The sequence below is a fragment of the Schistocerca serialis genome, unplaced genomic scaffold (assembly GCF_023864345.2).
Source record: "Schistocerca serialis cubense isolate TAMUIC-IGC-003099 unplaced genomic scaffold, iqSchSeri2.2 HiC_scaffold_1401, whole genome shotgun sequence".
NCBI classification, from domain to species: domain Eukaryota; kingdom Metazoa; phylum Arthropoda; class Insecta; order Orthoptera; family Acrididae; genus Schistocerca; species Schistocerca serialis.
In genome coordinates this window covers 1,150,469-1,174,280 of record NW_026047627.1, presented here as the reverse complement: position 1 = coordinate 1,174,280, position 23,812 = coordinate 1,150,469, and the positions used below count along the sequence as shown (strand labels likewise).

Here is a 23,812-nt window from a genome sequence, read left to right as displayed (position 1 = left end):
AGAAGAAATAATTCGCAAAACCATGGAAGAACGTGAACTAACAGACGCCCAGCAGCAGGATTTACTCCATCTTTTCATGAGATATTCACCCGTATTTTCTACCAAGCCAAGAATAATAAGAGGCTTCGAGTTCGACATGATCCTTCCCCAAGGTACGTACTGCAAGACCACCTATGCGCCGGCCATTGTGGCCGAGCGGTTCTAGGCGCTTCAGTCTCGAACCGCGTGACCGCTACGGTCGCAGGTTCGACTCCTGCCTCGGGCATGGATGTGTGTGATGTCCTTAGGTTAGTTCGGTTTAAGTAGTTCTAAGTTCTAGGGGACTGATGACCTCAGATGTTAAGTCCCATAGTGCTCAGAGCCATTTGAACCATTTGAACCACTTATGCGGTTTGGCAATCCAAAATGTCAGTTGTTAGAGACGGGATAAGATAAATGATCAAGTGTAACATTATAGTAAAACTCTGTTTCACCCTACTGCAGCCCCTTAGTTCCTGTTATGAAGGAAGATGTCAGCGTAAGGTTGGTACTGGACGTTAGCAACATTAATAAAATAATATCACCGGTTTGCGGGAGGCCTGAAAACAGAAATTTTAGACGTAGTGCGGTTTACGTCGATGACTTGCTAATTGCCACCACTTCATGGGAAAACCAAATCCAGCTGATCGAGAAAGTGTTCAGAGGGTTCACGGACAACGGAATTACTGCCAGCCTCAGGAAGTCAAAATTCGGGATACAAGAGATCAAATTCTGAGGCCACGTGTTATCTTCAGAAGGAATTCGACCGGATCCCAAGAAACTTTCAGCTATAGAAAACTTTCCTACGCCCACCACGAAACGTCAGCTTAAAGGGTTCATTGGCATGGTGTCATTCTTTCGGCGTTTTCTATCCAGACAATGCCTTAACCACTCGTCATTACACAACCTGTTGGAAAAGAACGTTCCGTGGAATTGGACGGAAGAGTGTAAACGAGCTTTCGAGGAGATAAAAGAAGCATTACTCTTTAGTGATATCTTGAACCATCCAAATTTAGATGAAGACTTCTGTATATCTTGCGACGCTTCCTTTCAGGGTCTAGGCGCTTGTCTCTTCCAAGAAGAACAAGTAAACGGAGAGAAGAAAATCAGAATTATCAGTTTCGCGATTCGCGTATTGACGAAGTGTGAGCGAAATTACTGAGTAACGGAATTGGAAGGTTTAACCGTCGTATGGGCATTTCGGAGATTCAGTTATTATATTTATGGTCGAAAAATAAAAGGTTATTCCGACAACGTCATAGCCGATGTCCTATCACGCATGCCGGAGGGAATGCCCGAAAACTGTGAATTTGAGGGAAAATTACGGAACGGACAGATATCGTTAATGGAAGACCCGATTTACTGAGACTACTACCTACAGCTGTGCAAACGAAGACCTTGCATGACGCCGACAGAAAATGGAATAAAGTAAAGGGAATACTTAAGATAAATCCTCAACACCGGTTAGCCGGCCGTAGTGGCCGAGCGGTTCTAGGAGCTTCAGTGTGGAACCGCGCGACCGCTACGGTCGCAGGTTCGAATCCTGCCTCGGGCATGGATGTGTGTGATGTCCTTAGGTTGGTTATGTTTAAGTAGTTCTAAGTTCTAGGGGACTTACGACCTCAGATGTTAAGTCCCATAGTGCTCAGAGCCATTTGAACCATTTGAACCTCAACACCGGTTAACGAAATTTTACAAATTACTTGAAGGAGTATTAGTTCATCGGACAACAGAAACAGGAAGAAGGTGCGTGTGCATACCCCATGCCTATGTGGAACATTTGTTATGGTATACCCACCTGTCCTGGGGACACTTCGATCCTATAAAATGCAAGAAGAAAATATCGATGTATTGCTACGTTCCTAATATGCAAGGAAAAAGGGTACACAAACTCCTAAAAAGTTGTCTAGAATGCCAGAAAACCAAGCCATTTAATCTGTCTAATGCTTTGCCATTAAACCCCACATTAACCCAGAAACCAGGGCACGTAGTAAGTATAGATCTCGAAGGACCACTCCCGACAGTAAGAATAGGTGCGAAATACCTTGTGGCACTTCTACATCTGTTTACAAAACGTATACGTACGCGACGAAGTCGTCAGACTCGCAGCCGACTACAAGAAGAATAGAGCAGGATTACTTCCCACGTTTCGGCAAACCGGAGGCCATACTTCCAGAAAATGCCTCGAACTTTATCGGCAAACAATGGAGAGGTTTTCTCGCAAGGAACAACATCAAGAAAATTTTGATTTCGAAATTCAAACCACAGTCAAACTTGACAGAACGCGTATTTAAGGAATTCAACCGATTCATCCGCACATAAATTTCGACACGCCAAACAAAATGGGTGGAATTTGTAACCCCGTTGGAGCAGATAGTCGACAACCGGCCCCAGATGTCAACCGGTTACACGCCACCAGAACTACTGTCGAATCAAAGGGAACACAACGAGTGGAACGATCCTATACCTAAACTTCAGAGCGATGAAGAAGAACTCGATGTAAAACTCAAACAGGCTATGATTTCACATACTGTCCATGCGAATATCAGAAAGAGAGCACGCGATAAGAAGAACGGGAAAGTGGTAGACGACAAACTTAATCAAAAAGTACTAGTGAGGACGCATTGCAAACCTTCATTACTGTACCGTCTAAATAAAAAGTGGAGGTACTTGTACGAGGGTACGTACATAATTTTGCCCAAACGACACATGGTTGGTATCTCATATTCGATCCCCTGTCTGGAAGAATAAAGGATCTGTACCACCATTAGTACATTAAGAAGTATGCTTCGAGCCAAGAAAATAATAACGACCATTGAGGAAGATTTTGCCGATCACATCTACAAAAAGACCGCTGAAAGACAAGAAGAAGAATGAATCCATGAGTCAAAACACTGCCGCACAGAAAACAGGAAATAAGAAAAGAAAATTACTAAGGAAAATCGCCGACCAGATTTACAGGAGAAATTATGCGATTAGTTTTAAGTCTTTTATTAAGAAGATGAAGTCCTACGCGACTGCTGGCCGTGGATGACGATTTATATTGAGGTTTTATTTGAATACAAAGGAAGGACGTAGCCGGTGAGCCGGCTTCAGACATTCTACATGATGAATTATGTTAGATGTCAGACGAAGGAACAGTAGGCGCGACGCGATGGAGAGAGAGTAATTATTCGTAACCACCGCATGTATCGACAGATATAGACGTGCGGATCATAAAAGAAACTCCAGCGGCAAGTGAGATAATGAACCACGTGGACTGAGCGATAAGAAGGAAAACAAGGCAACGTACCATGTGACCCTAACGGAAACACGCACGGAATTTATCAGTCATTTGTCCCTTGACACGCCCAGCTTAAATACATGCGGATCACCGCGCGAAGCGAATACTACAGAGCGCAGGAAGACGGGATAATGCGACCACGCCTGTTCAAAATGAAAGTTTCCACCTTTAAAGATATGCACCTCTGAGAATGCTAGCTGATTGACTTTAACAGCCGCGTGTCCAGCGCAATTCAAAATATGTACATGGACATTTCCCCGAACATAGAGACCTGTATAACAATAAATGCATCCAAACTAAAGACTTATGTCAAATATTGAGTGCACACTAAACACGAACAGTGGTATAGTCAAAGAAATGGCTCTGAGAACTATGGGACTTAACATCCGAGGTCATCAGTACCCTAGACTTAGAACTACTTAAACGTAACTAACCTAAAGACATCACACACATCCATTCCGGAGGCAGGATTCGAACCTGCGACCGTAGCAGAAACGCGGCTGTGCACTGAAGCGCCTAGAACCGCTCGGCCACAACGGTGGGCTGGTATAGTCATCTCGGCGGAAATAAGATAACAATGTATAAATGAAGTGGGCGAGTACTAATGTTAACTTTGTAAATCTGATGTTCACATTCTTACCCCGTACCCTATTAGTGATATAAGCTTAGTGTTAAGCATAAACTAACTCAGGTTTTCTTTATTGTTTCATGAGAAAAAATACGCACCAAAAGGAACACAAATCACGGTCATATATCTACATGGACGAACATTTAACATAATGAGACGCTAGCTTCTCAAGGTCCTTCTCTTGCCCACGTAACCAGTCAAGGTGCGGTGAGACAAGACCACAAACTACCATCGACAACTCACGGCGAAGAACGTCAAAGTGTTTTGTGTCCGTGTGCAACATGAAAATTTATTATTGTAAATTTAAGCGATAAGCAAATACCGTGCAATTGACAAAAAAAATCTACAAAAGAGACAAAACCCCTGAACTAACTAAAACATCGTACAAATGTACAGACAATGATTAGTGTATAAGCAATCTACGTTTGATTTTCATGTTTGATTATAAATTTCTCTCTTTTCAGCAGGACTGAATTTATTAAATTTAGTAATATGGAAGCTAGATCAATATGTCGTACAGTTACTTTTAAAGAATGAAGGTCACCGCCTGTGCATAGACAGACGAACACAAATAACCGTGGTACCGACCACAATGAACTGAAACATAACAGTGCGAAAACAATGGATTTTAAGTTCAAGGCATAAACACTTCTATTCACTTATTTGATAAATATTGTGGATATTATGATGTGTATGTTATGTTAATTAATTTAAGAGTGTGATTTTGACAATTTAGATGAATGCATGTACTGTGTGCAACTACATAACTGGAATTACGCATGGATCACGTGAATCCAGTTGTTCTCGTTCTCCACATGGGAGACGATGAGATGTATTTTCACACTGCCACATCTCGTCACACAAAACACTGATCTGAGTAATGAAAGAGGCCAAGAGCCATTTATGTACCAATGTATAATATTTAACTACGCATAGTAATGTTGTGTTTTGACGATGTACAAGGAGAAATGAATCTAGCACCACTGACGTGCCTAAGAAACTATAGACTAACTCAGCGCGCAAGTAAAAACATCGATATTAAAGACAGACTCTGAAGACAGTTGAATACTAAAAAAAACAAGCGCGCAACCCATCGACCACTGCCGAACGATATCAGTCTCTTTTCATCTCCTGTGTAATACGGAAGCACCATTACATAGGGGTCATTATTAGACTTGTAATTTGTTAAACCCTACAGATACATACTGTCATTTTGTTCCATGTGGGACTAGCATATGTGAAAAACGCAGAGTGGTTAATGAATGGACATTTCTACATGATTTGTAAACTTTTCAAACCACTCAAGCTCTGTCGTTGTTATTGACGTAAGTGTTACCATGTTATATGTACGTTACGTCCAAGTTGGTAATTATAGTGTCAATTACGCTAAATTTGTGTTAATCATTTACTTTCAATGTGCCAAGTTTTTTTTACAGAGCCAACAGTGTCCGACGTGTCATAGCGCGGACAGAACAGTCGAGGCCGACGTTAACATACTACTTATAATCCCCCCTTGTAATATTCCTCAAACCCAGTTTTAAAGTGGCCCTTAGGTACTTTTATTGTGCGAGTGACGTCTGGGAATTTCTTAGCAAACTTTGCTTCGCACATCGCTCACACAGAGCCCCCCTGTTCCACAACACATAATCAATGAGGAAGTACGAATAGAAATGGAGAGAACCGATACTGGTAGCACAATCTAATTAATAGAAGGGATCTGCTGGTAGGACACACACTGAGACATCGTTGTTGTTGTTGTGGTCTTCAGTCCTGAGACTGGTTTGATGCAGCTCTCCATGCTACTCTATCCTGTGAACGCTTCTTCATCTCCCAGTACGTACTGCAGCCTACATCCTTCTGAATCTGCTTAGTGTATTCATCTCTTGGTCTCCCTCTACGATTTTTACCCTCCACTCTACCCTCAAATACTAAATTGGTGATCCCTTGATGCCTCAGCACATGTCCTACCAACCGATCCCTTCTTCTAGTCAAGTTATGCCACAAACTCCTCTTCTCCCCAATTCTATTCAGTACCTCCCCATTAGTTATGTGATCTATCCATCTAATCTTCAGCATTCTTCTGTAGCACCACATTTCGAAAGCTTCTATTCTATTCTTGACCAAACTATTTATCGTCCATATTTCACTTCCATAGATGGCTACACTGCATACAAATACTTTCAGAAACGACTTCCTGACACTTAAATCTATACTCGATGTTAACAAATTTCTCTTCTTCAGAAACGATTTCCTTGCCATTGCCAGTCTACATTTTATATCCTCTCTACTTCGACCATCATGTTATTTTGCTCCCCAAATAGCAAAACTCCTTTACTACTCTAAGTGTCTCATTTCCCAATCTAATTCCCTCAGGATCACCCGACGTATTTCGACTACATTCGATTATCCTCGTTTTGCCTTAGTTGATGTTCATCTTATATCCTCCTTTCAAGACACTGTCCATTCCGTTCAACTGCTCTTCCAAGTCCTTTGCTGTCTCTGAAAGAATTACAATGTCATCGGCGAATTTTAAAGTTTTTATTTCTTCTCCATTGATTTTATTACCTACTCCGAATTTTTCTTTTGATTCTTTTACTGCTTGCTCAATATACAGATTGAATAGCATCGGGGAGAGGCTGCAACCTTGTCTCACTCCCTTCGCAACCACTGCTTCCCTTTCGTGTCCCTCGACTCTTATAACTGTCATCTGGTTCCTGTACAAATTGTAAAAAGACTTTCGCTCCCTGTATTTTACACCTGCCACCTTCAGGATTTGAAAGAGAGTATTCCAGTCAACATTGTCAAAAGCCTTATCTAAGCCTACAAATGCTAGAAACGTAGGTTTGCCAATGATTAATCTGGCTTCTAAAATAAGTCGTAGGGGCAGTAATGCCTCACGTGTTCCCATTTTTCTACGGAATCCAAACTGATCTTCTTCGAGGTCGGCTTCTACCAGTTTTTCCATTCGTCTGTAAAGAATTCGCATTAGTATTTTGCAGCCGTGACTTATTAAACTGATGGTTCGGCAATTCTCACATCTGTCAACATCTGCTTTCTTTGGGATTGGAATTATTATATTCTTCTTGAAGTCTGAGGGTATTTCGCCCGTCTCATACGTTTTGCTCACCAGATGGTGGAGTTTTGTCAGGAATGGCTCTCCCAAGGCCGTCAGTAGTTCTAATGGAACGTTGTCTCCTCCCAGGGCATTGTTTCGACTCAGGTCTTTCAGTGCTCTATCAAACTCTTCACGCAGTATGATATGTCCCATTTCATCTTCATCTACATCCTCTTCCGTTTCTATAACATTGCCCTCAAGTACATCGCCCTTGTATAGATCCTCTATATACCCCTTCCACCTTTCTCCCTTCCCTTCATAGCTTAGAACTGGGTTTCCATCTGAGCTCTTGAGATTCATACAAGTGGTTCTCTTTTCTCCAAAGGTCTCTTTAATTTTCCTGTAGGCAGTATCTATCTTACCCCTAGTGAGATAAGCCTCTCCATCCTTACATTTGTCCTCTAGCCATGCCTGCTTAGCCATTTTGCACTTACTGTCGATCTCATTTTTGAGACGTTTGTATTCCTTTTTGCCTGCTTCATTTACTGCATTTTTATATTTTCTCCTTTCGTCGATTAAACTCAATATTTCTTCTGTCACCCAAGGATTTCTACTAGCCCTCGTGTTTTTACTTACTTGATCCTCTGCTGCCTTCACTACTTAATCGCTCAGGGTTACCCATTCTTCTTCTACTGTATTTCTTTCCCCCATTCTTGTCAATTGTTCCCTTATGCTCTCCCTGTAACTCTGTACAACCTCTGGTTCTTTCAGTTTATCCAGGTCCCATCTTCTTAGATTCCCACCTTTTTGCAGCTTCTTCAGTTTTAATCTACAGTTCATAACCAATAGATTGTGGTCAGAGTCCACATCTGCCCCTGGAAATGTCTTACAATTTAAAACCTGGTTCCTAAATCTCTGTCTTACCATTATATAATCTATCTGAAGCCTGTCAATATCTCCAGGCTTCTTCCATGTATACAACCTTCTTTTATGATTCTTGAACCAAGTGTTAGCTATGATTAAGTTGTGCTCTGTGCAAAATTCCACCAGGCGGCTTCCTCTTTCATTTCTTAACCCCAATCCATATTCACCTACTACGTTTCCTTCTCTTCCTTTTCCTACTATCGAATTCCAGTCACCCATGACCATTAAATTTTCGTCTCCCTTCACTATCTGAATAATTTCTTTTATCTCATCATACATTTCTTCAATTTCTTTGTCATCTGCAGAGCTAGTAGGCATGTAAACTTGTACTACTGTAGTAGGCGTGGGCTCCGTGTCTATCTTGGCCACAACAATGCGTTCGCTGTGCTGTTTGTAGTAGCCTACCCGCAATCCCATTGCTTTATTCATTATTAAACTTATTCCTGTATTACCCCTATTTGATTTTGTATTTGTAACCCTGTATTCACCTGACCAAAAGTCTTGTTCCTCCTGCCACCGAACTTCACTAATTCCCACTATATCCAACTTTAACCTATCCATTTCCCTTTTTAAATTTTCTAACCTACCTGCCCGATTAATGGATCTGACATTCCACGCTCCGATCCGTAGAACGACAGTTTTCTTTCTCCTGATAACGACGTCCTCCTGAGTAGTACCCGCCCGGAGATCCGAATGGGGGACTATTTTACCTCCGGAATATTTTACCCAAGAGGACGCCATCATCATTTATCCATACAGTAAAGCTGCATGCCCTCGGGAAAAAACTACGGCTGTAGTTTCCCCTTGCTTTCAGCCGTTCGCAGTACCAGCACTACAAGGCCGTTTTGGTTAGTGTTACAAGGCCAGATCAGTCAATCATCCAGACTGTTGCCCCTGCAACTACTGAGACATCAGGAGAACACTAATTTAGTACTGTAGGGAAGCGCGGTAGGGGTCGGGAGGGGGGGGGATTTAAGTCATACAGGGAGACCAAGTAATGAATGCAGCAAACAGGTTGAGAAGGATGTAGGTTGCAGCAGTTACTTGGAGACGAAGAGACTTGCACAGGATGGAGTAGCACGGAGAGTTGCGTGAAATCAGTCTTTGTATTGAAGACCATAATAACAACAACCTTACTATTGTTTCTGTTGTAGGGTAACATTTGCTTCTTTGTACTATTTGTCACAAATGGGATATGTGGTGCCTGGATGCAGTATAATTTCAATAGTTGTAGACAGTTGCTTATTATAGCATACAAATATTAGAAATCTGGCAAGGGAACATCACTAATCCTGTAATTGTTACATGACTTAAATTTGCTTCAGCACTTAGCATGAGGACCCTTAAATTGGTCCATCAGTAGACTCAGATGAAGGTTGTACATTTTAGTCACAACACGATATGAGAAACACTATTAAATATCTATACATGACATTATAAACACTTTAACTTCAGACCTGCACAATCATCATTAAGCTTGCCCTTCAAGCCTGCTAACCAGTCACTGCTATGAATTATCATAGTTTTTACAGATAACTGTTACACCGCACTAAGATTTTAATACGAACAATCTTTAAGTTGAATACTTCAAATATTTTCTTGGCAATTACACTTTAATAGAACATCAACTATCCTTGTAAGAAAAATATGTGGAGTATGTCAAAACTTGGCCTGACTGAATACTTATAGTGTCAACTATGTAAGTAGGCTATTTAGGTTTTTATGTTGGTAACGCTATGTAGCGCTCTGTATGAAAATCACTGGCTGTGCTGTGTGAAGTCTGCGGCTGTTTGGCATTGTTGGAATAGTTGCTATTGTAGTGTTGGGCAGTTGGCTGTTAACAGCATGTAGCGTTGCGCAGTTGGAGGTGAGCCGCCAGCAATGGTGGATGTGGGGAGTTTTGACAACGGATGATCTGGACGTGTGTCCATCAGAGAGAGTAAATTTGTAAGATTGGATGTCATGAACTGATATATATATATATATATATATATATATATATATATATATATATATATATATATATTATGACTTTTGAACACTATTAAGGTAAATACATTGTTCTCCATCAAAATCTTTCATTTGCTAACTATGCCTATCAGTAGTTAGTGCCTTCAGTAGTTAGAATCTTTTATTCAGCTGGCAGTATTGGTGCACGCTGTATTGCAGTAGTTCTAATAACGAAAATTTTTGTGAGTTAAGTGATTCATAAAAGGTAGAGGTTATCGTTAGTCAGGGCCATTCTTTTGTAGGGATTATTGAAAGTCAGATTGCCCCTATTTTATCGAAGGAAATCTTAATGGTAGGAAGTACACCACATTCCTGCAAGAAACATTAGGTCTGTTTTTGGAAGAAATACCTTTAGGAACGAGGAACAGATTGTGGTATCAACACGATGTGTGTCCAGCACATTTTTCGCTGATGTCTAGAAATGAGTTGCCGAGACAATTCCCAAATTGTTGGATTGGACGTGGAGGAGACGTGTCGTTGTCGGGTCATTCGCCAGACCTGACACCTCTGGATTTTTTCTTATGGGGTTTCATAAAAGACACTGTTTATAAAGACGTCGCAACTACACCTGAGATATGCAAGAGAGAAATGTCAGAGCTGATGCTTTGATAAGTGCCGATGTGATAAGGAATACTACTCAGTCCATGATAAGAAGGTTGGAGAAATTAGAACACCTTCTGTAAATCGATGTTCATGCCACCTTTGTGACCCTCGTTGAACTTCAAAGAACTTCCTGTTACACATCATTGGATTCGCCTCAATAAGTACCCAACTGTTGCATGTTATTTAAAAAAACAAAGTAGACCTTCATATCTCTGACACGACCCCACCTAGCAATAAAAAACCAACGTCACATTATGGCCCCCCTTGGCCCATGCAGTTTTTCTCCCACAACCTTTTCAGGTCTTGTCATACTTTTCAAGTTTTTCTTGGTGGCAATAGTTAGTGACTCACCCTGTAGACACTCGACCGCGCAACTGTGCCGTGGGAGGGGGGGGGGATGGGGGGATGGGGGGGATGGGGGGGGGAGGGTAGGAGGGGTCGAGGGATGACACTGCGAGTGTTCTCTGCATTTCTGCACTGTGCCAACAGCAGAAAGGGATCTGAACCCGGTACCTCACAGTCTGGGACAGTATTAGAGAGTTGGCACACAGCCTTTTAGTAATATATACGAAGACAGTAACTTGTTCTCGAAAGAACAGTTACTGTTGATGACCGTGCAGCTTTTCACTGAAAGAAATGATGACTAACTGACAACCTCAGCTGCCGACAGGTGTTGTTGTTATACCTCAATGTGGACCTGGTCGGGGCACACATTTTCAGCTGTCCACATTGGGGTATAACAACACCTGTCTGCAGCTGAGGTTGTCAGTTAGTCACCTTTTAGTAATAGTGGGCCGCTCTGCTGCTGCTAATGGTCAGCTGCATTGGTGTCAAGAATGCAGCTGTTAGGGTGGCAGTATGACCAGGACAGTGTCAAAAGGATCAGTGATCTGTGAGGTTAACTGAGAATTACTACCATCGTGAAGGTGTGGCTAGCGAAAGGTGTGAAACTCTGGGGGACCTCACACTAAATGCTCCTCCTCTACGATAAATACGTTACAACTACCAAAGGACTTATAAGAATGTGTACAGTGCGAATAGTCAAACGGAGATCTTACATACAATACACCTCTTAATTTAAGTCACTATCCACTGAGTTTAGATGCTTAAGAAAAAGGGAAGTTATTTCTCAAACACAAATCATACAGTTTCTGTTCGGTAACCCCATCAACTCTGTTAATCTACGTATACATCTGCATCCATACTCTGCAAACCGCTCTGAAGTGCAAGGCAGAGGGTACTTCTTACTGTATCAGTTATCAGGGCTTCTTCACATTCCACTCATATATGGAGCTTGGGTATGATTGTTTAAATTGCCTGTGTGCGTCCCGTAAGTCTGCTAATTTCATTCTCACCACACCCGTGAGAGAGATATGTGGTGGGTTGTAGAATATTCCTAGATTCAAGGTGTAAAGCAGCTTCTTGAAATTTCCAAAGTAGGCTTTTTCGAAATAGTATCTGTCTATCTTCAAAGTGTGCCAGCTCAGTTTCTTCATGGACAAAGAAGCATTGACTGTTCTTGTTGCTCTTCTCTACATCTTTACACTACCTGCTGCCAGTCCTATTTGATACATTCCCACACACTAGGGCAATATTCTTGGCATCGTCAGATGAGACAATTGTAAATAGTCGTGTCTGTGGACTGATTCCAACACCCTAGTATTCTACCAATGAACCAAAGCCTTCCACCTGTCTTATCTCCAATTGAGAGCACATGATCGTTCCGTTTCATGTCCCAAATTGTAACGCCCATAGATCTGTATGAATTAACTGGTACCAGCTGTACTCTTTCATTGGTGAGTATAATTATTTGTCAAGATCCTACTCAATGTTTGTGCAGAATTCTTCAGATAGTACATCATTATAGACAACTGCATCATCCGTGAAAATTCTAAAACCATTAAATTGCTGCAAGACCATTAATATACAACAGAAACTGCGAGTCCCAATACACTTACATTGTTCACACCAATTTCACTATATTGAAGGTAACATGCTGAGTCCTCCCTACCAAATAAATCATCAGTTAACTCACAAATTTCGTATCATACCCCATGTAATCTTACTTTTGGTAATAAATGTGGTTGTGGTAGTGAGTCAAATGATTGTATCGAAAATCCTAAATTACTGCATTTACCTTACTGCCTTGATTAGGGCTTTAACGATGTCATGAAGTAAATGTGACAGTTTTCCAAATCTGTACTGATTGGCAATGAGGTCCTTCTATTCCAGGAACCTCATTACGTTTGAGCTGAGAATATGTTCAAGAATCCTATAACAAATGGATGGCAAGGATATTTCACGGTAGTTTTGTGAATGACTCCTGATGCTCTTCTACTAGATGTGTGTCTCCTCGAACTTCTTCCAACTACTGGGCACATTTATTTGTGCTAGAGATTTACAATAGATTTTCGTTAGGAGAGGGGCTAACTCAGGTGCAAGTTCGGTGGAGGGTCTGATAGAGATTCCATCGCGCTCTGGAGCCTTGTTAAATCTCAGCTGTTTCCCAACACTAGTGACACTAATTCTACATCTATATCTGTCACCGTCACAAATTGGAGCAGTACCCCACAGTACCATTTCTAGAGAAACATTTTAAGATACTCATTCGGAATTTCTGATTTTGATTTGCTACTCATAATTGCTGTCATTACCCAGTTCACAAGTGTCTGACACTAACTTTGGTACCAGCTTTACGTAATACCGGAATTTTCTAGGTTTTGTGAGAGATCCTTCCTATTCTGTTACAGTATTCTTAGTAGGAGTCAAATTATGATAAATCCAGGATGGAACGTAACAATACTACGAAAAGGAAAGTTGCAACTCACCATAGAGCGGAAATGCTAAGGTGCAGACAGGCACGACAAAAAACTCTCAGAATTAAAGCTTTTGTCCAATAAGGCCTTCGTCAACAGTAGACATGCACACACACATACACACACACACAAGAACGCACGCACGCAACTCACACACACGACTGAAGTCTCAGGCAACTGAAACCACATTGTGAGCAGCAGCACGAGTAAGTGGTGGGAGTGGTGACTGGGTGTGGGGAAAGGAGGAGGCTGTGGCAGGGAGGGGAGCAGCAGGATGGTGGGGTGGTGGACAGTGAAGTGCTACAAGTTAGACAGAGGGCAGTGGAGAGGTGGGGAGGGAGGGGAAGTAGCAGAAACGTAGAGAAATAAATATGGGGTTGGTGGTGGTGGAATGACGTCTGTGTAGCGCTGGGGTGGGAACAGGACACCTTGCTGGATGGCTGAGGACAGTGACTAGCAAAGGAGGACGCCAGGCGGGTTGTGGGAACCTTTGTCAGTCACTGTCCTCACCCATCCAGCTCCTACCCTATTCCCATTCCATCACAACATAACCATCATTTCACCACCAAAGACAGTCTTTCTATTTATCTCCTTTACTGATACTTCCCTTCTCCTCCCCACCTATCCCCTTACCACCATCTAACATGCAGCACTTCACCGTCCGCCACCCCCACATACTACACCTACCCTCCCCACTCCAACCTCATCTTTACCCCCACCTTGTGGCTACTATCATCATGCAATGTTGCTGCTGCTTGCAGTGTGGTTTGAGTTGCCTGAGAGTGCAGTCATGTGTGTGAGCTGCGTTTGCGTGAGTGCATATGTGTGTGTGTGTGTGTGTGTGTGTGTGTGTGTGTGTGTGTGCTTGTTGTCTATTGTTGACTGCAGCTTTAATGACCAAAAGCTTTAATTATGAGAGTCCTTTTGTTGTGTCTATCTGCGAGTCCGTAGTCTGAGTAGGTTAGACGAAAGTCTCTTTCATCAGCCAAATACATCTCATTTAGCATCTTCCTACATGTAGCCCCACGTTTTGCCTAGCATTCATTGACCAGTTGTCTCTTTTTCTTTAGATGTTTCTTTAAAATGACTCCAGACTGTGGAGTGTCCCTCTTATCATGAACTGCTCTACATACGTACAAAGTGCACAGCTGACTGTTCTTGTAAACCTGAACCACAATTTTTCTACATGTTTTTCTCCAGAGTAAAATATCTTGAGTTTTGTATTCAAATAGGTCACAACTGCTTCTGTATATAACTTCCTGGCAGATTAAAACTTCCTGGCAGATTAAAACTGTGTGCCGGACAGAGCTTCTATATCTGGTTTGCTGAACATATATGTATTCTGCCGTTGTTTTAGTTGCCATTTATACGTTGCAAATCATTGTTGCTTCATGGTCATTGATACTAGTTTCTGTGTGAGCTTCCTCAAAGAGGTATGGTCATTTTGAAACTATCAGATCCAATATCGCTAGTGGGTTCCCAAACAGTCTGTTTTAGGTAATTCTCAGACAACTCATTTAGAGGTGTTTCACCAGACGTCTTGTCATCCCCACCTCTTTGTCATTTTCTCAGTCGATTGTTGCACAATTAACATCTACTTCAACAATGAGAGTGTGACTTGGAAACTTATGTAACAGTGCTTCGGTTTTCTCTATAATTTTTGGTTGCATCTGGAGTAGATCTAGAAGTTGACAGAGGGACCTGATTCCAAATTATTGCCCACCGATGATACTGAGTCTTTCCCAGACAGCCTCACACGCAGTTTATGTTTCTGTTTTGGTTGGTACAATTTGTTTGTGACCTGGGACAAATGCCCTACTATCTCCATGTATATTTTCGATACACGCTGAAATTTTTATCAGTATCTCGCTGCTGTCAGTTCCGCATTTCCACCAGCTTTCTCTATCGGGTGTTATGTGAGCTCTACTGGGCCAGATTCAAACCCTGGCACATTGTTATCAGTGCTTCAGAAGTTAATCACTTGAATTGTAATACACTCGCCAGTATGTGACTCTTCTTTGGAACTATTACTGACACTTTCTGGTCCCTACCGTTACCTGGACTGGATGAAGAGTAGTCTAATCTGAAAACCGTTGTGTCCACTCCGCACCCAAACAGCTACCTGAGCAGCAGCCTCTGATGTGTATCAAACACCTGACCCATTTAGGGTCTCCATAGAGTTCGGAACCCCTTGACGCAAGTCCAAGAAATTTCAGGTCGCTTTGTCACAGAACCTTCGAACTCTGAGTCAGTAGTTACATTCAATTCAGAACGTGGGGGGGGCACGACCAGTTTTGCACTGCAGCAAATTGTCTCACTGAAATTAGATGAGTGAGACCACCACTCTCAACCTTCTCTGACAGTTGAATGATCCAAGTGTGGCCGCAGAGCGCGTTCAGCTGCCGGTAGCACCACGTTCCCTCAGCAGTTGACGGAATGACCTCTTCGGCAGGCTGAATAAGGCTTCCAGCCACGGACAGTGGGTACACTTAGTGTTCCCTCGCATCGTTTCTTGAATTACCCTAACAGATACATTCACTTGCCGTACATTTGAACTCCCTAGTGTTAACAGATGCTATCCTTTCGTGTTTGCCTCTTCTTGACACTGCACATACCATATTACTCAAAAGCTGAAGTTAGTCTCACTGACTCAGTTTCGATTTCAGTGGAAGCCTGCACCTCCTATTTGTTGGTTAGCGTGATAGGTACCGCGTGCTGGGTCCTCCCTGGTCCCCGCTCTACTGTCCATGCAGCCTAGTCCTACCACTGACAGACCGCTTACAGCCAAGTGGATGGGCGGTGACAGATCATGTATTTCCTGCAGAAACTGCTGACAGCCAAGTGGATCATGTACTTCCTGTAGAAGCTGCTGACAGCCAAGTGGCTGAGCGGTGATAGATCATGTACTTCCTGTAGAAGCTACTGACAGCCAAGTGGCTGAACAGTGCAGATCATGTACTTCCTGAACAAGCTGCTGACAGCCAAGTGGATGAGTAGTGACACATCATGTACTTCCTGTAGAAGCTGATGACAGCCAAGTGGATCAGTTGGGACAGATCATGTACTCCGTGTAGAAGCGACAGCAGGAGATAGTAACAGGTATCTGTGGTATATCTGATACATCACTGCTGGTAACTCTCCAGAGACACCCATATACAGCAGCTTCCAGGCGACTGATCGTAACTTACGAACGTCAGCTAACTCTTCCCACGTTCGAGGACGGTGTTCACAGTGGGGCTGCAGTGTGGCTGGTGTAATGTTTTACAGAACAGTAAACAAGTATCATTGAAGTAAGCCTGCAGATCCTTTCTTATGTTCTGGGCCAGTTAAGCTCCAAGTACAGCAAGTTACCGTTAAGATCTGAAGCAGTCCGTACGCAAATTGATGTTTCCTTTATAGTGCAGTAGCATCTTCTACAAACGCTAATAATCTCGTGAGATTTTTAGAGGTTGTAGTCGAAAACCAAACGAAAATTATCGTTAGTTTACAGTAAATGCAGACAATGGGATACATGTTACTTACAACAAGCGCTACAGAAACACTGATTTTATGCGACAGACGTACTACACATCACTGGTAACTTATGAAAATTTTAAAAAAGTTACGTCTATTCACTTTGATACACAATTAAAGATTGGATAAATGTTTCTTTGAATGAGGCTACTACTCCGATAATTTTTATGGAGGATAAATGTTGATCGCAGCTGATGTTACAGCACAAGATACATATCTGATGGTACATGGCGCACGAAAACGGAATATATTACAACTCAAGCAGGATTTAAATACAGTTAACACGAAATATGTTTATAATTGATGTGAAGTTTTAGGACGTGACTCTTAGAGGAGAATTTATCTGTCATATCTGATTTTACTTGGACACGAAGGAAATAGAGGAAGTCAGTTTGTATACGAAATTATGAGTAAATAGCCATGGGAACTGCGGGATTCTCCAATTCAGCTGGCTTAGTGTCACATTTTGAACTTGCATGTCCAAGATGAAATCTGTAACATCAGTATGTCTCTAAAAAAAAAAGTTACGGTGTGGAACATAACACAGCTAAGTAAACCATTGCGAAAATTTTACCGATACGTTACACAGACAGATTAGATTTATCACCTTAAGGGTCTATGGAATATTCAAGATGATTTTTTCAACTATGTACAAACTCTAGTGATGGATCAATGAGAGGATAAGGAACAAAAAATGTCTGATGATGCCCAGAAATGTACGATCCGTATGCCAGAGACAATTTATTCAATCATACTTTGTTACAGAAGCTGCAGTGTAATATCATGCAGCTACAGTTACAGTATGCATGATATCCTCATAGAGGGTGGTACTGTTTATCGCACATCATGACCTAGGATGCAGGAAGTCGTGAAGGACGTACCCGAAATGATCAGACACTAGAGTTGGAAGAAAATGTAATCAGCACTGTGGAAGGCGACCGCCATCTCAGTAGCAGGCAGTGGACCGGCCTGTACAGGGTAAGCCAGACGAGCGTGTGGGACATTCTCCATGACGACTGTTGCTACCGTTATCACTTACAGTGTGTGCAGGGCGTACTAGCGACAGACGTCCCACATAGGGAACAGTTCTGTCATTGATTTGTTCACCAGGCAACCACGATTCCGGGGTCTGTGTTATACATCCTGTTCACAGATGACGGCACCTTTACGTGGAGTGGTATCTTCAACTCTCGTAACAGGTATATGTGGGATGGTATGCAGAACGCCCATGGTATGGTGACAGCGAATCATCAGCATCGGTGCAGCCGTAATGTGTGGGCCGGGATAATTGGCGGCCGTATTTTGAGACCAGTCTTCCTTCCACATCGCCTAATAGGCCTGAACTATCGGCATTTCTTGCGGGCGTCTTTCTGGAAGAAGTGCTATTGATGATTCTAATGGTTATGTGGCTCCTAGACTTTGCCGTTAACGCCCAGACGTATCTCATTCGTGTCTTCCCTGGTTGATGGGTTGGAGAAGGTGGTCCAGTTGCATGGCCCGCTCGTCCACCGCATCTCAACCCGTGCGATTTCTGGCTATGGGGCCACCTCAGAAGTATCGTGCTCGCGTAGCCAGTTCCAGATGTGGAGACACTGGAGCAGCGTATTCATCCTGCCTTTGACGCTGTTCGTATGCAGCCTGGCCGATGTGAGCGTGTGATACAGAGCACGGTACGGCGCGTATGCACGCATGCGTCCAGGCACATGGAAAGCATTTTCAGTACATACTGTAACTGTGGCTACGCGGTACAGCGAGTATTAGACTGCAGTCTTAGTAACAGTGTATGACTGAATAAATGGTTTCTAGTGTGGAAACTATGCATTTCCGGACATAAGTTCGGTAGAAATTTTCTTCCATATCCCCTCACCGATCAATCGATAGAGTCTGTACACAGTCGTAAAAATCACCCAGTCTACGCAACATGATGACCAAACGGCATTCCAACTGGAGCTTTCTACAGTACCAAAGGCAATGATACACTGATACCCAACGATGTTGGGCAGTTCCCTCGCAGTATTCTTATGACTGCCCTGTGACCCGAAGCAGTTACCCCAACAAGTTCACGCCTGTGTGTACCACGAGTGGGTCTCGCCCGACTCTGCCAGTTATGCTACTTGCATAGCAATAGCGTCTGACGTACGTATTGCCTATCATGCAGGAGCAACGAACAGTACTGAATACAAGTTTGTGTGACCCTTGGACGAGAGAGATTTCTGAACAAATGATGTATATTTATTTTATATCTTCTCTCGCTGTTCTAAAAATAGAACCTCGATATATTCAAGTAGGCCAATATTCTAGTGTGTTCGAATAAGACAAGCAGGGAACAGGTGGCGCAGGCAGCTGGAGGGAAGCTTGCACACGCTCGCCTCCCCACGACGCCGGCGAGGACATCTCAAACCAGAAATAAGGCTACCGTGATTAAATAAACTAGCACCAAAAGAACCACTTGGACCATGAGTAACGGATGAAACACTTACCTGAGTTGTCGGCTGTTAAACTATGTCCGGAGACTTCGGTATACGATTCCGGAAAATAAATTCGTAAAGATCTCAGTGTAGAACTTAAACATTTACTTCATTACTTCACAAAAAATTGCTGTCCATTATCATACCCAGCCTCATAGGAATCGAAAAAAACATAATTTTTACCTGTAACGGAAACTGGGCGACTGTAGCCACTACATATGACCACCGCCACAAAAATGCGGATGAACCAACTAGCGTTTCTGCGGAACATCACGGAAGGTCGCAGATGTCGGGCCAAGTAAAAAACTTTTCCCTCAAAATAACTTCACCGAACTTGCAGTCTGCTGAAGAACCTGAAATTTTACAAACAAGTGTAATCACAAAACACAATTTTTTGCAACTACCTGTATAGTAAATAAAGAAGCGTAAATTAATCTGAACTACACCATTTTACAATATGGATGTCATTCTGTTGTTCCGAATATACAGGGTGATTCACGAAGGTATGCAAATATTTCAATATGTTATTCTACAAGGAAAACTAAAGAAAAAAGTTCGTGTAAACACAGGTCCGCAAATGTTCATCTACGGAGTTACGGCTAGTGAAAGATTTTCCCTGAAATTTACCAATGTCGGTAATATGAAGCCATCGCAAAACTGTACGAGGTTACAGTAAAGCACGATTTCCATTTATCTTCTTGTTATTCATCTGGTGAAACTAATAAGAGATGCTCCAGACCTGTATCTGCAGTAGTTTTTCAGAACATCCAGAGAAGCAAAGAAGTAATTTCGTAAAATTTTTCATTTATTACTTGGCCCAATATGTTTTTTAAATTCGAGGCGACTGCACAAAGTTTTCAGCAGAAGTTGTAGAGAATTTAATTTTGAAATAATGATGCTAATAACATTAACTGAAACTGTATGAATTTGTCAGATAATCTGCTTTTATTAATACTATATCACACGTGATTTCATGTTACAGCGGATAAAACAAAGCTCAGTGTTAAGGAAGTTGTACAGTGGGCATACAGTTTCACAATACATTCACAATAAATATTCAAAAACGTGTCCACTGAGTTCAATGAATTTAGCTACACATGTATGAACTGATTTTGTTGCTCGTTTCAGTTTCACAGGGTTGTTCTTAATTTTGCCGATTGCATTCATAACGCGAGCAAGTATTGCCTCACGTGTTTTGACTATGTCCTTATAAACTATGTCTTCCACCCATCTCCAAACCAAAATATTCATTGGTGTTAAATCGGGCGTTCTGAGTGGCCACAGACGTGTAGCACCTCGACCAATCCATTTATGGCGAAAATGTTCATTTAAATGTGTAGTGACGGGTTGGCGAAATGTGGAGGCGCGCCGTCCTGTTGAAAACACCTTTGCGATCGCGTAGCAAGTGGAACATCTTCGAGCAAGCGGGGATTTTCTTCTTGAAGGAATTGTAAGTACGTCTCGCCAATTACACGATTTGGGAAAATTTTTTATTACATTCACCAGATCAATGACAACGAAGTAAATGGAAATCATGCTTTACTTTTACAGTTTTGCGATGGCTTCGTATTAGTGAAGATGCTAAATTTCAGTCAAAATCCTTTATTAGCCGTCTAACATTCTGCGTGGGGTCAGTTTGTTATATATCGTGTCTCCCTACCACTTTCGCGCAACGACGCTCTGAGCGTGTTTTTTAGGGAATTGACTAATTTGAACCTGGGACCTGTTGCTGGTAAGGAGACGCCAGGCCACACATGACATGTAGAATTCAGAAGAGTTCAGTGAGACTAGCGATGATATAACCAAATACTTAATGATTTCAGCGTCAGCTCCACTGCATTCTCTGTAAAAGAATATTAATACTAACTAAATTTAGTGGAAGGGGTTCAAGGCTTTCCTATTTTTAGTTAGCTGGTAAAATAACGTCGAAAAAGCAGTTAAGTTTACCATTGGAAATTTTATTCTACTCACAAGACATTTTTTATAAATTGCACTATTGATAAAAGGAAATGTTTTAATACAGGATGATAAAAACCAACTGCTTTCAACAAAAATGTGAACGAATATTCCCTGAATGGGTTTCCAAGTTCTACGATGGATCGAAGGATGACCTATGCCATATCACATCTATAATCTAGGTTTCAATTAAGTTTCATAAAAGAGAAAACTATCAAAATCGTCTACAGTGACCCTCAATTATCTTTAATTACTTATCTAACTTGTCGTAAATTACAGTGGCTGATGTGGCTTCTCAATAACTATATAACAGAAAAATCATCGCGTTTCAGATTTTTACTTCAAGTGGCAAATGTGAACACCATGAGCGACACTAGTATTACGCAAAAAAGGGGGTGTAACAGATGAGACTTCTGCAGTTCTGAGTGAAGCTTTATGCGCTGTTATTCGGCATCGTGTGCGTTCATTACCTTGTCGGTGTTCGTCAGGGGGTGGCGGGCAGCACAGCTCCGCTCACCTCGCTGTCTCGGAAGCAACTCTCGTCCTAACTTCTCCTTACTACAATTTACCGAAGTTGGTTTAAAAAAAACTATCTGGCTGTCTTTTCATCTGACCAATCAGGGTCTCAATGTTAACCTTAAGCTCCGCCTACAAAAATTCTGTCCATCCAATGAGAAATGTTATGCTTTTCGTGGTGGGGCAATGTTTTAAAAGATTGCAACGTAACAGAGACGCAAAAAAGTCTCACTCTAAAACTTGCAGCTGGTGTGGTCCTTTTTCTGGTATCGTAAGATCTATACTATTCTTCTGGAGTGTTATATCTCTTAACACGGGCTGGGGGGTGGTCCTGACGTAACAGAGACGCGGAAAAGTCTCACGCTAAAACTTGTGGGTGGTGTGGTCCTAGCGGTTAGCTGGCGACGTGGGTGTCCCTTATCGTAGGGCCTTGTAGCTTAACACGGTTCTGCTCTCGGCTTCTGTTCTCGTTTCTCCCCTCGGAACTGCGTCTGTCTCACGGTGGGAAGGTATGAAATGCATTTAGGCATTCCTGTGTTAGTCTGTGGTATTCCATTTGCTCACTCGTTACTCGTATTACTTTGGTTAATTTAATGTCACGATTTATTCGGAGCTATGTGACATACTACTGGATTTGCTTACCATGTCAGGGTTTTCATGGAAGGTGTTGGATTTGGCTGACACCTTACAGCCGTAACTCCATAACTAAACATTTGCGGACCGATGTTTGTATTAACTTTTTCCTTAGTTTTAGTTGTAGAATAACATATTAAAATATTTGAGTATGTTCAGGAACCACCATGTATACTGACTGATCAGCTGCACTGTTTAAGACAAATACTGTCGAAACCATTTAAGAGATTGTTACGATATTTGCACTTGATTAATTCTGAGAAACTGCTGTATGAGCGACGTTTAGTCCCTTGTAATACTCACATTAATTGTAGGAGACGGCGATCAACTTCGCTTTTTCAAATGAAACCATTGTGTATGTCTATACGTGGTGATCTGGTATGCAGAGAGAGAGAAGGACGGGGCTGTGTCTCGCCTACAGCAGTGTCGTTAGCCGGCTAGACGAGCCTCAGGCGGCTAGAGACACGCCAGCGGGTACTTCCGAGCGTGGTGCTGGCGGAAACTGTGCTCTAAGAAAATGTGTCATCCGCTTGCAAAACTATCGTGATTGTTATGTTATTTCACATGTGTGTACGAACAGCTTACTTGTGGAAAGAGCAAACTCTCGGGTTTCACACGGTTTCAGCTAGGTAGCAACAGTGTGCGCCCACTTCAGTTCTAGTAAAAATGGCGTCGAGAAAACAGAAAGCGCTTTGTGTTCTATGTTTTGGGGACTGCAGGTCAGTAATAACCGTTCAGCGCGACTTTTGTGTGTATCATCCTATAGCACCGAGCGTTAGACAACGGGATGAACAATTCCAAGAAACAGGTTGCGTGTGTAAAGGGAAATCGCCGGGCCGTCGCCGAGTGTCTCACACAGACGTCGAGCGCATCCGCCATAGATCCACAAGGAGTCCGCATAATCCGTTCGCCGTGCAGCTAGACAGCTCAACATGCCTCCCATGTTCGTCTGGCGTGTGTTGCGTAGAAGTTTACGTACGAAATCGTACAAAATTCAGTTACTGCAAGCTTCTCGTGAAGGTGACAAACGACAACGTGTGGAGTTCTGGAATTCGTTCTTGGCAAGATGGAGGATGACAGTTTTCTGCCACGCTTAGTGTTTAGTGACGAGGCAACATTCCATGTAAATGGGAAGGTGGACCGTCATAATGTGAGAATATGGGGTACGGAACAGCCACATGAAATTGGTCAACAAGAGGGACTGTACAAAATTGAATGTGTTTTGTGCAGTATCACGGGAAAAGGTGTACGGTGCCGATAATTCTGTTACAAGAAGTACATATCACGATATGCTTGAAAACGTTCTTATCCCACAGATTGATTTGGACGACTTCTGTAAAGTTTGGAAGGTGGGAGACGAGTTACTGGCAGAAGTAAAGCTGTGAGGAC

The 23,812-nt window shown here is 42.3% G+C and overlaps 1 protein-coding gene across 2 annotated transcripts in view; it reads right to left on the bottom strand.

Moving 5' to 3' along the window:
- Positions 1-23,812, bottom strand: part of LOC126442701 (60 kDa lysophospholipase-like) — a 128,971-nt gene that overhangs the window by 94,072 nt on the left and 11,087 nt on the right. For both annotated transcript variants that reach the window (XM_050090749.1, XM_050090750.1), the window contains exon 2: positions 19,502-19,671. In XM_050090749.1, coding sequence (XP_049946706.1) covers positions 19,502-19,589 — 88 coding nt within the window. In that variant the 5' untranslated portion in view covers positions 19,590-19,671. The remainder of the gene's footprint in view (positions 1-19,501; positions 19,672-23,812) is intronic.